Consider the following 16,518-nt stretch of genomic DNA (forward strand, 5'->3'; position numbering starts at 1 on the left):
GCGTAAAGTTTGTGTATTTAAAAAGAAAAAGGGATATTGGAGTTATAAATATTTTTAAAGTCTCCAAGTCCAAGTAATCAAAATATAAAAAAATGACAAATTAGTTAGTAAAATAATTCTAAAAACTGTTCTCTTAAACAATAACAATCGTATGTTTAGGGAATGAACACGAAAGTTTTTACCATTTGAATAGTTTTACACTTGTAATTTTGGGGCCCTTTATAGCTTGTTGTTCAGTGTGAGCCAAGGCTCCGTGTTGAAGGCCGTACATTGACCTATAGGTTGCATTTCTGTAAATATTGACAATGCAATTTCCCATAGGAACTCCTTTTACGGCTATAACTGTACCACTTTTACTATGAAGTTTTGAAAAAAATCTTATCCTAGCATTAAAAGTTCATATGCACCACAATTTTTTTCAAAGGTCAAAATATAGGGCTGTGCGGCATATTTTCAACGTTTATATGCTCTGAACTTCTCAGAGTTTAAACTTACACTAATTTTCTTAACTACCACTACCTCGAATGAAAGGTTACCACAGATTTCAATGTAAACAATATGCACGTGTTTATTTACTGGTAACATTCCCAATTTCTGTCTCTGCGATATGGAACACAGAGAGCATAACTGGGAACCAGTATGTAAACAAAATTATTTTTCTATGAATATTCAATTACTCCCCAAAAGAGGCGTGTTTTGAGAAACAGCTGTATTTACAAAGTGCAACCTATACAGACATTTATTCAAATAGAAAACTCTCTAAAATCAGTTTTTCTTACATTAATACTCATTTATCAGAATAAAAGTCTTAAAGAAATCACTGTGTATACTCTAAGTTTTTCTTGACTATACATTTGATACCCCCTCCCCTGTTTCAATTTTTTAAAGAATTTGAAAAGACTTGAATTATTGCCAGCTTACCCTATTTGCATATTTTCTGATAAAAATGCCTAGAACCTGTTAAAAACTGTTTTGATAACATATTGAAAGCATATCAGAATATCATAAATGTAATGTTTAGCAGTCAATCATTACAACATTCAAGATTATATAAAGTATCCAATCCAGCCTCTATCTCCAGTCCACATCTTACTGTATGCCTCTTTGTCAATTAAAGAACACATTTTCTGCCTCAAATGGTCAATTTAGAATTCTTGTCACAACAGTATCATCTGTAACCATATATCTGACACAATTTAGCTACTATATATACTAGAAGTGTTCAAACAAAGCCATATTTGCAATTAAAAGTTGTATGTATGCAGATACTAGTCTGAGATATAAATTCACTTAAAATGTTGTAGAGATGACTGCTAACATCTGATTTTGCATAACTTCCAAGCATAGTTATTGTTTTCTATATCAAGAACTTTAAAATCATAAAATCATAGCATTTACAAGTTAAATTATTTGTTTTATGACCCAGGGGGTAGGCAATTTTTCTATGTTTTTTGCCCCTGGGGCCTCAAATTTCCTAAATCATTCTGCTGTTTCTACCAATTTGGAATATTTAGTACATATTCAGGATAGAACACACTATTGTAAGTTTTCTTGAGATATTTTTTTTTTCTAGCTTGTATTTATTATGCCGTGGTGACAAAAAAGCAGATTTAGGTGTTGCGGCTTACTTTTGGGTTATCGAAAGGACACAAATACCCCATAAATAATATTCAGGAAGGATCTATGAGTTTCAATGACTGCAAAGAGTAAATATAAGCACTTCTTAACAATTTAACTTACAAATATGCAAATATTATGATTTAATTTTGTATCCAGGACTTTAAGTAAACTATGCATACTGTAAACTGTGAATTTATGCTGAGTCATCATATTTAAGGCCCAGGATTCTATCAATCTTCATTAAATATTTATAAAACTTCTTATTTGAGTTAATTTCTTTAAAATCTGTGAAAAAAAGCACTTTTGGTTAAATTCTGAATGTTCCCCTTTTTCACCCTATATAGGTTGCATTTCTGTAAATATTGACAATGCAATTTCCCATAGGAACTCCTTTTACGGCTATAACTGTACCACTTTTACTATGAAGTTTTGAAAAAAATCTTATCCTAGCATTAAAAGTTCATATGCACCACAATTTTTTTCAAAGGTCAAAATATAGGGCTGTGCGGCATATTTTCAACGTTTATATGCCCTGAACTTCTCAGAGTTTAAACTTACACTAATTTTCTTAACTACCACTACCTCGAATGAAAGGTTACCACAGATTTCAATGTAAACAATATGCACGTGTTTATTTACTGGTAACATTCCCAATTTCTGTCTCTGCGATATGGAACACAGAGAGCATAACTGGGAACCAGTATGTAAACAAAATTATTTTTCTATGAATATTCAATTACTCCCCAAAAGAGGCGTGTTTTGAGAAACAGCTGTATTTACAAAGTGCAACCTATAATAGTTTACTTTTATAAATTGTTATTTGGATGGAAAGTTGTCTCATTGGCAGCACTCATACAACTTCTTCCTATATCTACGAATAAACCTTTAACTTTCAATAACTCCAACCAAACATTTCCCAAATGTTGTTATAATAAGGACCAAAAGTAAACGGTGTTGTCATCTTATTTTTGACAAAGAGTTTGCCATAATAACGATGAAAACAAAAATAATCAGATATACAAAGGTTATAATTTATTATGCTAGAATTGAATATTTCTGCCTTTAAATTTCAACGAATGTGTTTGTCTTCAACAATTAAGGCTTCTTGCAATCTTTATTTTTTTAAGCACAAGCCACCATTATTTAAAAAAAATGAAGAGGTACAATCATTAAGAACAGTCAAAAAATTAATTAATCATTTTGCAAAACAATATAGAATCATCATGTGTTTTTGTTATGTTATATTAGTATATATATAGGAGTGTTATGTGAAATTTACATATAAATGTATTGACTCTTTTCAGACCTTCACACATTCTGATTTTATTTATGGATAAATAAATAGATAGTCTTTTCCTTTTATGTATATTTTGATTTGTTCATGTTTTAATAGAATGGACTAATGTTGTAAAATACAATGAAAGGTCGCTGAGGCATCTTAAATAAAATCCATAGAATTTTTATACGATCGCAAATTTTTTTATCGCGATATTGGTATCGTGTCGTGGTCGGCGTCGTTAGAAGACGGGTGGTTTCCGGATAATAACTTTAGTATAAGTAAATAGAAATCAATAAATATTTCCAACTAAGAGAGTTATTAGCCAAGGGACCAAAATATAGAATCCCCCAGCCCATCAACTGGAAAAAAAATTTCAAGTTACTTATGGATGCAGTTGAGGACTATGCAAGAAAACAGGTAAAGCGAGAACCAGACGAACCAGTTCTGGACACTTTGTCTGAATGGATCAAAGCTATTCGATCGTGCATTCAGAGGCGCATACAAAAACTACGATGTAATATGAGTACAAGAGTTACTAACCCTTTCAAGAATCCGGATGTTGTGGATGCTTTATCCTCTTTGTATGACAAAAGAGGGACGAAAGATACCAAAGGGACAGTCAAACTCATAAATCCAAAACAAACTGACAACGCCATGGCTAAAAATGAAAAAGACAAACAGAAAAACAATAGTACACACGACACAACACAGAAAACTAAAGAATAAACAACACGAACCCCACCAAAAACTAGGGGTGATCTCAGGTGCTCCGGAAGGGTAAGCAGATCCTGCTCCACACGCGGCACCCGTCGTGTTGCTTATGTGATTACAAATCCGGTAAATTGTCTAATTCGGTAGGTCATATTCATGAAAGGGAAGGGGATTGTAGTTACGACGTAAGGAACATATCCGATATCATTTGTGAAACGGTTATTCCATAACGGTCAACCAACTCGTGACAAATATGTCGTTGTTCCAGCAGATAAAGCCTCCAATAATATTGTCTTCATATGTAAAAAACATTATTTACAATGTCTCACAACAGAGCTTGGAATAAATAGCTACATATCCTTTAACATCATTTACCAAGGACGAAATTTTACAAAATCATAAATCTGTCCTTTTTTCTTTTGGTATCAACATCAAAGACAACGAAGAAAATTTACCTTCGTTTTACTGGATATCTAAATTACACAAAACTCCTTATAAGGAACGATACATAGCTGGGTCTTCAAAATGTTCGACTAAACATCTTTCTAAAGTACTGACTACTATTCTTTCTACAGTTAGAGATGGGCTTCAAAAATATTGTGATGAGATATATTCTACCAGTGGTGTTAACCAGATGTGGATTCTCAAAAATTCGCAAGATCTACTGCTTAATCTTCGATCACATTCTTTGCAATTTTGCAGCAACATAAAAGACTTTTGATATTTCTACGCTATACACTACTATTCCCCATGCTCAGTTGAAAGATCGACTTCACCATCTCATAAAACAGATCAGAGCTTTTTCTATAAAAATGAGAATCGTAGATACAAATTTCTAGCTTTGAGTTAAAATAATTCATATTTTGTGAAGAATCACATTGAGTCTTCCAGAAAATACATTGAAGATGATTTTATTAAAATGCTGGACTTTTTGATCGACAATATATTTGTTGAGTTTGGAAGATTTATATTTCAACAGACAGTCGGTATTCCAATGAGTACTAATTGTGCACCCCTGCTGGCCGATTTGTTTTTGTACTTGCATGAAGCAGAATTCATTCAGAACCTTCTAAAAGACAAAAAGAAAACGCAGCTTGCAAAATTCATTATTTTTACTTTCCGATATATTGTTGATGTTCTATCATTGAATTACCCATATTTTAGCCAAAACTTACATCTTATATACCCCCAGCGAACTGGAAATTAAGAATACTACTGATACTAGAAGGACTGCTTTATACCTTGATCTTTTCCTCAATATTGACGCAGATGGACGACTTCACACGAAAATCTATGATAAACGGGACGATTTCAACTTCCCAATGATCAATTTCCCATTTCTCAGCAGTAACATACCCTCTGCTCCTTCGTATGGTGTTTACATATCACAATTCATACGTTATTCTCGTGCTTGATAACATTATACGGTCTTCATATACAGAAGTGTGTTCCTTACACAGAAACTGCTCCAACAACGTTATGAGGAGGACAGATGAAAATTGACACTCCGTAAATTTTATGGACACCATCACGAATTGGTTAATCCATACGATATGTCTTTGACCAAACTATCTAAGGACATTTACACCACATGGTAAATTGTGGTTTGTCATTACGCCGTCTAATCTTTTAATTACCGAACGTGACTAATACCCGATTTTGACTGTTTTGCTGAGTGTGAATTCGCATTACTATAAGACATGTTACGGTACTTATCTATCCCAAATTCATGTAAGTATTTAGTTTGATGTTATATTTGTAATTCTCATCGGATTTTGTCAAATGTGTTGACGCCTTTTCTATTATATTCATGTGTTATGGTAAAGAAAATTAATCACGGCCTTCATTTATTAGATTTGATTTTGTTCAATGTAATCTGTACGGTGTTTTTCGTTTGAAGTTAGATTCCAAACAAACCGGACATAGCTATATAATATAGTTAATTGCTACCTCTGTTTGCTATTAATACGTATTGCAATGTGCATTGTTACTAGATGTAATATCAGTTTTTAGTTCAAAATCTTAAATCAATCCTAATTCTATTTTACTTTCGAGATATAGTTTTAGTCATTCAAATGTGAGGTCATTTTTGTGCTGTTTCAGAATTTCAAATATGACGTAATTTTTGTGGCTTTTCATCACTTTGTATGTGACGTCACTTGGTTCACTTTTTGCGTTGAAGTCTTGACTTAGTCGGGCGTGTCTTTTTTTGTGTTGGTCTTTGTAATGTATCCGGGTTTTGTTTTCTGTAATTAGTTAATACTTCAGTTTTTTCATGTAATTTACTGTTTGCATAGCATAAATTGTTCTAAATAATAAGGATGTTCTTATCCCAAGCAGAAAGCCCTAGCCGTATTTGGCACAACCTTTTTGAACTTTCGATCCTCAGTGCTGTACAATTTTGTACTTTTTTTTACTTTCGAACTTTTATATCTGGGCGTCACTGGTGAGTCTTGTAAGGACGAGGCGCGTTTCTTGCGTATTGAATTTTAAACCTGATGCCTTTTATTAGCTATTATTTATGTGTTTCTTTGTCTAATGTGTTTTCATTTTTATTTGTATTGTAGTCCTGTAATATTATGTTGTCATTTTAATGTTATATTTAACATTGCCATTAAAGTGCGAGGTTTGGCATGCCACAAAACTAGATTCAACTCACTATTTTGTTCTTTAAAAATGTACTGTACCAAGTCAGGGATATGGCCATTGTTATATTATAGTTCGTTTCTGTGTGTGTTACATTTTAACGTTGTGTTTCCGTTGTGTCGTTTATTTTCTCTTATATTTGAGTGTGAATTCACATTACTATAAGACGTGTCACGGTACTTTTCTATCCCAAATTCATGTATTTGGTTTTGATGTTATATTTGTTATTCTCATCAGATTTGGTCTAATGCTAGTCCGTTTCTGTGTGTGTAACATTTTAATGTTGTGTCGTTGTTCTCCTCTTATATTTAATACGTTTCCCTCAGTTTTAGTTTGCTACTCCGATTTGGTTTTTGTCCATAGATTTACGAGTTTTGAACAGCGGTATTCTACTGTTGCCTTTATTTACTACAATGTTTATAACCACAAAAGTAAGTTTGGGATTGATTTAGGGGGTGATGGTCCTTAAGGTTTATGAATAAGGGCCCTAGGGGCTCAAAACAAGCGTTTATCTAGTGTCAATACAAAAAGTGTGTATGAGTATTTCAATTGTTCTGAAATTGTACCTCAATGTTTAATACCATAAGTAGAAGGTTGGGATATATTTTGTGGGTTAAAGGGCAAACAATCTCGGAATAAAGGGCCAAAAAGGGGCCAAAAACAAGCATTTTTGTAGTTTCAAGACAATAAATTGGAGTTATCTTTCTTTGTCCAGAATGGTTGTTGTATCACCTAAAGCCAATGCTTTATGAATCTTCTTTGAAAATTGGAGTTATCTTTCTTTCTCCAGAATTGTAGTTGAATCAACTTACATCAATGCTTTATACAATATACAATGCAATATTCACTTTACTACCACCAGTCTTTACCATTCAGTGATTACAAGCACTTTGATTACCATTCTAGGGTAAATGGAAAAATTGAAGAGTTTTTTAGTTTCTGTTCTCTTAACTTAAGTTTATCTCAACTAAATTTAATGAAATGTGTATATAATTCTTTTTACCTCTGAACTCAGTTTAAGTTCAATTTTTGGCAGCTTCACTTTAACAGTTCTTGAGTTATGTCCCTTTATAATGTTATATGCTAGCGGTGGCATCATCTGTGTCCCTTTGGACACATTCCCAATTTATTTTTTTAGAAGTAATTACTATTAAATATTAATTTTAGCCATATCTGTATGACATTTTATATTTTAATATTTTTTTATGTATATAAATGAGTAGTTGTTGTTGCAAACTCCATTTTAGCAGCATAGTGAATTGCTCTAAAGCAAAAAAAATAATTTTGAAATTCATTAGACCACATTCATTCTGTGTCAGAAACCTATCCTGTGTCGACTATTTAATCACAATCCAAATTCAGAGCTGTATCAAGCTTGAATATTGTGTTCATACTAGCCCCAACCGGTCAGGGTTCGACCTCTATGGTCGTATAAAGCTGCGCCCTGCGGAGCATCTGGTTTAATGATTTGTCAAAATGAAGTTTTTATCGTGTATTTTCAAATTTACAATAAAAAGTATGGGTCACCAGACTTTTTCTCTCAATACAAATTGTTCAAAATTGTGAAATTTTGTATAGATTTTGCACGGAAATTTGATTTTGTGTCATAAAAAAAAATACACCATATCATTTTAAGATAAATGTGAGAAGATCGTACTTAAAATATGCCCTTATATAAGTGAAAGAAAAATGAAGTCATTAGACTTGTTTTCTTTCTACATATTAAAATAGATAAATTAACAACGTTTTCTACTAAAAAAAAGACTTTATTTGAGTTATCTACCTTACTATATGAGTTAACTTCCCCTTTTTGACAAAGTTGAAAAAATAAATCAAACATTGGAAGTCTTAAACATGAATTACATACTACTCTCAAAAGGAGTAAGTTCGGTAAGGGTCATATTTGGCCCCGATTATGAAGTTCAACGTTACAAGATAAACAATGTTTTAAGTTGACTTTAAGACATGTGAGAAAGTTAAATAGAACTTTTACTACTGTCAAAATTTTATTCTAAAGCGTAGATTTGAACATCCCTAATAGGTCCAAAAAAGTAATTTTGTCAAAATTTGACAAAATCGGCCGGAATTAAGCCAAATTTAGGGCCAGGAAACATGGAGCGCAGGCGTCGAAAAACTAAATATTCCAACTAGATGTGTCAAATGTCATCATAAACATTATTTTCAAAGATCTTTTTAGTCGACGTATGCGCTCTATGTTTCCTGTCCAATAACCAATGTAAATTAACCCATTTTCATTGATTTTTTGTCGAAAATCAAAATGAGTACTATTTGTGACGTCATGAATAAAACGCAGGAACATAAATTTTCAACAATAAGGCATATTTCCTATCTATTCAATGTATTGACTATGATGCATTGTGATATTGGGCAATAATTCCTAATTTGACATCTATAATACTAAAATAACGAGGTCCAATTTGTCAGCCGTCATCATGTAAAAACGACGAATCAAAGAATTCAACTTTATATATAACTTATATAGTACAAAGGTGTAGATTAAAAATTACACCACTCAGGGCCTTTGTTTTCTACGTAATTAATATTGCCAATAATTAAGAAGTTCCGGGTCGAATCCGATACCGATACCAATAGTATATTCACCTGTTACCTATTACCTTATCTGTACTTTCCGCATCTGACAGGCGCACCACCAAACGGTGTATTCAGAATTAATATGCTATATACACGGGTCATAATTACAGGATTGACACTACTAGATTGTAGTATTTTAATCAGTAAGACTTTCTAAGATAACAATACGAATACTAAACATCTGGACTAAAAATAAGGTACAGTTTTCAATTTGTTAGCGGGCATGACGTAAAACAGCGAATCAAAGAATTCGACTTTATTTATAACTAATATAGGACAATGTTGTTGATTAAAAAATACTCCATTCCAGGACCTTTTGTTTTCCAAATAATTAATATTACAGTAATTACCAATAATTGATAAGTTCCAGTTCGACGGGTTCAAACAGAAAGATTTGAAAACAGAGAAAACTGTGTATCTTATAATCGGCATGACTTTATCAGATGACAATACTAATATTAAAATAAGGACCCGCGATATCACGGGTGTGTTTTAGTTTAGTCTAAAGTTGGAGGCAATTTTAGGGCCTTACCGAAACTACTCCTTTGCACATTCCATTAAATGATAAACCAAAAAAATTGAATACATCAAAATTGCATCTTTGAATATGTATTAGAAAATGTATTAGAAAATCCAACAAACCTTTTACATGTCATCTTATCTGAGGATTTTGTGAAGTTTTTGGTATCTTAAGTTTAGAAGAATATTTTCATTGTCCAGCTTTATATATATTTTGTACTTGTATAACGATGTTTACTACTAGTACTTCTAGTTACATATTGTGCTTGTGACCTAATACGGTACATATGGGTCAGTAAATCCCATCTAAGCATCATAGATGTAACGATATGTGTAGTTGAATTGATCAATTAAGCTTAATTCAGACGGATCTTTACTGAGTATTGCTATAAACTGATAAAAAACAATACAGGAACAATTCTGATATTTTATGGCCATAATTGGAGCCAATATCATTACTTCAATCTACTTCCAACCTGACCAAAACATTATTGACGTAACGTTCATAGGCGATCATATTCTGCTTAACACAATTCATTTCAATTCTCGTTAGTATGTCTGCCATTTTGACCTTTTTCATTACAGAAAAAACATTTAACATCATTAATTATATACAACAATACTTATTTAAATAAGAAATCTTGTAGTTGATTGGATTGTTTGGAAGTGTAGTGCTTTGATCCAAAAAGTCTTACATTTTTGTCTTGATAAAAGGACCATAGAAGTATAAAGAGTTATTTACACTCTAAACAAATATATATTTTGAATGCTTACATAACAAAGGTAAATGGTGGTTTCTTTAATTGCAGTAAGGGAAATTGGCATATTGATTAAGATTATTGTAGAAACTCCTATCAGAAGCCGATATAATACAAAATTAAATGGTTGTTCTGGGGAAGCTAAGGCAATCAAATGTTAAAACGCGATCTGAAGCTGAGATGTGATAAGTAAATCAATGTTTCATTTTTGTCTGTTAGCTGCTTTGAATGCTAAAAGAAAAGATACCAGAGGGACATTCAAACTCATAAATGAAAAATGATCTGATAACACCAACGCTAAAAAATGAAATAAAAGACCATCGTAAAATCAATATTACACAAGACACACTATCGAAAAATAAAGACTAAGCATCCTCAACCCCACCAAAAACTAAGGTTGATCTCAGGTGCTCTGGAAATATAAGCAGATCCTGCTCCACATTTGGCACCCATATTGTTGCTCATGCTATTACAAACCCTGTATATAGTCAAATTATGTAGGTCATATTCGTGAAAAGGGAACGGGATTGCAGCTACGACATGAGGAATATATCCGATATCATCTGTGAAACGGATGTTACGTATACATAACGGTCAACCAGCTCGTGATGACGTTTGTAAAATTTACGAAGGAATGAATTCAACTTCACCATTTGGAACTCTTTGTTTAATAGACGTTTTGAGTAGGAAGGAACTCATGCAGTTCAAGCCCGGGAATATCAAATCAATTGGGAGACATATACTCCTTATGCAGGCGGTGCTGGAATGTTGCTACATAGACGTGGAACGTTCACAATTGAGAAGCTGAAATCATCTCTTATGTCGTAAAGTTTTGTTTTCAACCGACTCTTTTAAATGTTAATTTCTAGATGTAAGTCAAGATATTAGGCAAAATTAACTGTTTCTGGTATGCTCTTTATCTATAGTTCGATTGGATAAATGCGTTCAACTAAGTCACCAATTTTGGAGTTATTTAGGGAGAGAACATCATCTATATAGCGGAAAGTAACGTTAAAATATATTGCCTACTTAATTTTCTTTCTTTCTAAGAAGTTGCTGTATGAAGTCAGCCTTAAAAGAATAAAGGAACAAGTCGGCTAAAAGATGGGCACAATCCTTTCCTCATGGTACGCCGATAGTTTGTTGAAAAACACGTCCTCCATACGTAACACATTTGTCAATAAAAGAATACAATTTGTCCGTACTCGAAGGTTGTTAATAGTAATGAATTTAAACTCTTTAAATTATTTTCGAACTATTTTCAAAATATGATATGCGAATATCCACAATATTAAGTGATAAGAATCCGAGTTTATTAATAAATTTCGCCTTTTTTAGCAGTTTTACAACGGTATGTCAGAGCACATAAAGGCATATCGACACCTTTCCAATTCATATTTGATCAAAACGTTTTTGTGAAAAGTTCGTTTTTATCATTGATTCCTGTTTGTCGATGCGCTATTTTGAGGTAGCGTAAATTACGGAAAACCTATGTTCAAATTGAACAAAGAAAACAAACCACAACACAAAGTCTCAATTTAATCACAATTTATCTGTTAAATGTATTATATCAGTTCAACATAATAAAACAGCTTAACAATAAACCTGATTTCACCAACACACTATCACTGTCCTCTCGTTCTCTAACTATCCTCTCATCTCTTTTAACTAACTCTCTCAATTCCTCCTTGATCTCTCTTGCATTCCCTTATATACATAATTATATATATATACGTCATAAGGCGGTACCCAGACGGTTCCAAATATGGGATACCGGGCGGTTCTAAAGATACCGGGCGGTACCCCACAGTTCCAAAGATGGGGTACCAGGTGGTTCTAAAGATACCGGGCGGTGAATTTAAATAAATTAGACACCGTTCAATTAAATAAACTAACGTGCGGTGCCCTATTGAAATTTAATTTAACCAGAATGTATTAAAAAGAAATACATTTTACATAATTATGAATTAAACTGTCAAAACTAAAATCGCTACAATATGTATGAAGTATACATTTTATCCCTATGACATGCGTACAAGTGAACAGACGAAAACAACAAGTCTCCAAACTTCGCTCCGCGACTTAGTAAACAACCTATTGGAGAGTAAATATAACATATCTGCCTATTTTTAGATATTAAATCACCATTTGGAAACCCGAATTTATCTTTCAAAAAGAATCTAGTATGATCCTTTGTTTCGACCGACAATAATATTTTGACGATATTTGACATTATTCTTAGTTCAGAAGTTCATATATATCTATTGAAAAATCATAACATTTTTTACGTTTTACTCATTTCTTGTTTCTGTTTCGCAGCTATATTTATAAATTATTAGATAACACGGCATACATTGATGATCCGCCATATTGTAATATAACAGTAAGATACGTGTAGATGTTATGGCTCAAATTCCAGCGAGAAAGTGTGGATTTTGCAACAAAGAAGTAGGAGATTTATTCTGTGAAGATTGTCATCGGATTTTGTGTGTTAAATGTAGACAGGATGTTCATGATAAAGTTCCTTTTCTTCAGGATCACAAAGTAACAAATATTCAAAAGGAAGGAAATCGTGTTTTCAGACCCCAACCTGTTTGTGAAACTCATAAGAATCAATTTCTTTATTATTGCAGTAAATGTGAATGTCTCACATGCGCAGAATGTATGACAAGTAATCACAATGAACATAAAACTGAAAAGATTAAAACCGTTGCTGATACATGTCGACAGACTGTGATCCAGTATATGAAAAAGATTAAAACGAAAGTTGAATTAGTCAAGAAGAAACTTGAGACCATTGATACGGAACATTCTGCCCAAATAAAGTCCGACTGCGAATCTTATGTTTCAAAAGTAACAATAACTTCTGGTGAATTACATGAGATCATTAATCGGTTTAAACAAATACACATGACAACTGCATCTGACTTTAAAGACATTGAAAACCAAGATTTACATAACAAAAGGGTGTTCTTTAAACGACGCCATGATGAATCAGCGGATAGTTTATTGAAGTTTGAAAATCTTTTGCAAGAAACGAATGACTGTATTTTTCTCACACAATGGAAAGCCCTCCAAACAGATGTCCAAATTACAGATGAAGAGATTGAAGATCCACTAGGTTGCCCACGTAAACTCGGACTTTTCAATCAGAGTAATTTTACAAGATCCGTCATTGAAGAAATTGATGAAACATTCCAAATGAGGTGAGTAAAGATAGAGGTTGTTTTTACTTACTTCATATCATATCTAATCTATTCTAATATAACTTAACATGTAACTTTACTTTAAGTAAATGGATATCTATGAAATTTAAACACAAGGGTTGAAACAACAAATGGAAGGTTAGGATTGATTTCGGGGGTTATGGTCCCAACAGTTTAGGAGATAAGGGCCTCTAAAGGGTCCAAATAAGCATTTTTTCTAGTTTCCAGAAAATTACTTGTCTGTATGCATCTTTCTGAAATTGTACCAAAAGGTTCCATACAAAATAAGGAAGGTTATTATTGATTTTGGGGGTCATGGGGCTATTAAGGGGCAACAAAATACTTTTTTAATACTTAGTATAAATTGCTTATTTCTTGACCAATTTCAATGGGGTTTTATTCTTCAATTCTTGTGGTTCTTTCATATGCTAAGTCTAACCGTGTATTATTTTATTTTGATTTTGGGCCCCTTTTTTTAATTGGCCCATATTGAGATACAAAGGGTCCAAACCTAAACTTTTGATTTCATCAAAATATGAATTATTGGGTTTCTTTCATATGCCGAATCTTTCTGTGTTTTTAGATTTTTAATTTTTGGTCCCATTTTTAAATTGGTCTACATTAAGGTCCAAAGGGTCCAAAATAAAACTTAGTTTGATTTTAACAAAAATTGAAATCAGAATTCTTGGGTTTATTTGATATGATGAATCTAAACAAGTGTTTAGATTTTTATTTAAGGGTCCTGTTTTTAAACATTGTTGAATTAGTCCACATAGAAACCGAAAGGCTCCAAAATTAAACTTTGTTTGATATCATCAAAAATTAAATTATTGGGGTTCTTTGATATGCCGAATTTAACCGTTTATTTGACTTTTTTAACTTTTGGTCCTGTTTTCAAATTGTTATAAAATTAAGGTCCAAAAGATTCAACATTAGACTTGGTTTGATTTTAACAAAAACATAATTGTCGTGGTCTTTTGATAAGCTGATTCTATTCATGTATTCATGTATTTAGATTTATGATTTTGGGCCCAGTTTTCAAGCTGGTATAAATCGGGGTTTCAGTAAAACTGAAACTCAAAACTAAAAAAAAATGAAAATATGAGGTTCTATGATATGCAGAAACTAACCATGTATTTAGATTTTTGATTTTTGTGCCCCGTTATCAAATTGGTTCACATTGAGGTAAAAAAAAAGGGTCCAAAGTTTAACTTTGTTTGATTTCATCATTATTTAGATTTTGGATATTGAACCATAATAGGTAAAAGTCTTAAACCACTTTCATTCTGTGTCAGACACCTATGATGTGTCAAATATCAAACAACAATCAAAATTCAGAGCTGTATCAAGCTTGAATGTTGTTTCCATACTTGCCCCACTGTTCAGGGTTCGACCTCTGCGGTCGTATCAAGCTGCGCCCTGGGGAGAATTTTATTAAATTTGGCATGGTATTTAGAATGGACTCGTTGGTGCATATTATATCTTGCCATGAAGTCATAAAACTTTCTAGTCAGTTTTTTGTACTCATACTCCAAAATCAACCAATCAAATTGCAGGATTTCATGTTTCGAGCATGATTTTTGAGTTCAAGGCCTGATCTGTCATGTCTTAGACAAGGTCTTCGTAGATAAGGAAAACGTTATAATCAATTGTAGAGACTTTTCATGTAAATCAAATCCGATGTGTTTTAATTGGGGACCGATTTCAGCGCTCGAAAATCAGCATTCTAGAAAGATATATATTTGAAATGCAAAACAATTTTACCAGTTACGGTTTGTCTTACACAATAAAAAAAAATCATTAAAGAACAGAACTCCATTGTTCCCCGTGTTAATTATAGTTTATCTGTCGAAGGGCAATAAATAAAAAACCTCAATCTTTTCTTTTATTAAAAAAAAACCAATAGAATAGCTCACAAGAAATGTTGACATAATATCACTTACTATGATATGTTTTGATGTATTAATTTCTATTTCAAAGTGGAATAACTCTGTAAATCACGTGGTTGGCATTCTTTACAGCTCTGTCTTAAAATAGCCTGATAAAAATCTGTAATACATATTTCAATCTCACAACATATGGAAGATGGTACATAACACAAATTGCTATATATATTGATATTTACAAGGGGTATAACTCTATTAAAATAGTTCATCGGTATTTCTTTTCGAAAATGTACAAGACATTGCTGACATACATCTTTGATTTCCATTACATTATTCATTTGTCTGCCACAATTGTAAACTTGAGAGCGCTTAAAATACAATTCGATTTTCTGTAGTATCTACAATTAAATTGGACTTAACTTGTAGAAAAATTATTAATATTCTCTGAATGTAGAAATCGTCCAAAAACATGCTTATTCAAATCTTGAATAGCAGTCTCATACATTTTTTTTTACAGATTATGTAGACTTGAAGCGCTAACTATGCATGCGCAGTGTTAGTGAATAGACATCATGACAACTAAGTAACAGAACGAAAAAAAATCAAATTAAAGGTCTTTCTACATCAAACAAATTTTGAAAAGAAGCTAGTTTCTCAAGCTGATGCTATAACTACTAGTTTTGGTATGCTTTAAAGTGAACTAACGGAGATAATGTGCTACTTCCGGTCTCAAATGATAGCTTTTTTCACTCTGATTCCAAAAATATATAGTTTCTATATACTTCTATGTGTACAACGTAAGATAATTGGCCACTTCCAGTTTATCGAAAGTTATTTTTAGTCTTGAGGGATAAGTTTATGTATCTATATTACAAAATATATGGATTCCGAGTACTTTTACATGAAAAAAGAGCAAAAATATGTACTTCCGGTTTCTCAAGGTCACTTCCGGTTGTCATTTTTCAAGGTCATATGTCACCTAGCCTTTTGTTGAAGGTCAAATGGCTTTTTAATGAACCTAGTTGAAGCTGTTTTCAAATAACCTTATAATCAGATATTTCAGGGGCATTTACTCCTGTAAGATATCATTAGATGGTATCAGACCAAATGTAACATATCTTTATTACCATCTAGCAATCATTTTGCATTTGTTCTTTTATACATATCTTTTAAAATGTTGATGAAAATGCAAAAACATGAATAAGTCAAAATTTTAAACTTGACCTTGACCTTTGACCTTGACCTTATTTTCTAAGTTAGGACATAGGGACCTCAAATAA

General features: G+C 32.4%; 1 protein-coding gene across 1 annotated transcript in view; it reads left to right on the forward strand.

Annotated features, from left to right (window-relative positions):
- The first annotated feature begins 12,284 nt into the window (after nt 1-12,284).
- LOC139500622 (uncharacterized) overlaps nt 12,285-16,518 on the forward strand; it is a 41,181-nt gene continuing 36,947 nt past the window's right edge. Inside the window, exon 1 of the mRNA XM_071289373.1 lies at nt 12,285-13,352. Coding sequence (XP_071145474.1) covers nt 12,550-13,352 — 803 coding nt within the window. The 5' untranslated portion in view covers nt 12,285-12,549. The remainder of the gene's footprint in view (nt 13,353-16,518) is intronic.

The sequence above is a fragment of the Mytilus edulis genome, chromosome 13 (assembly GCF_963676685.1).
Source record: "Mytilus edulis chromosome 13, xbMytEdul2.2, whole genome shotgun sequence".
NCBI classification, from domain to species: Eukaryota; Metazoa; Mollusca; class Bivalvia; order Mytilida; family Mytilidae; genus Mytilus; species Mytilus edulis.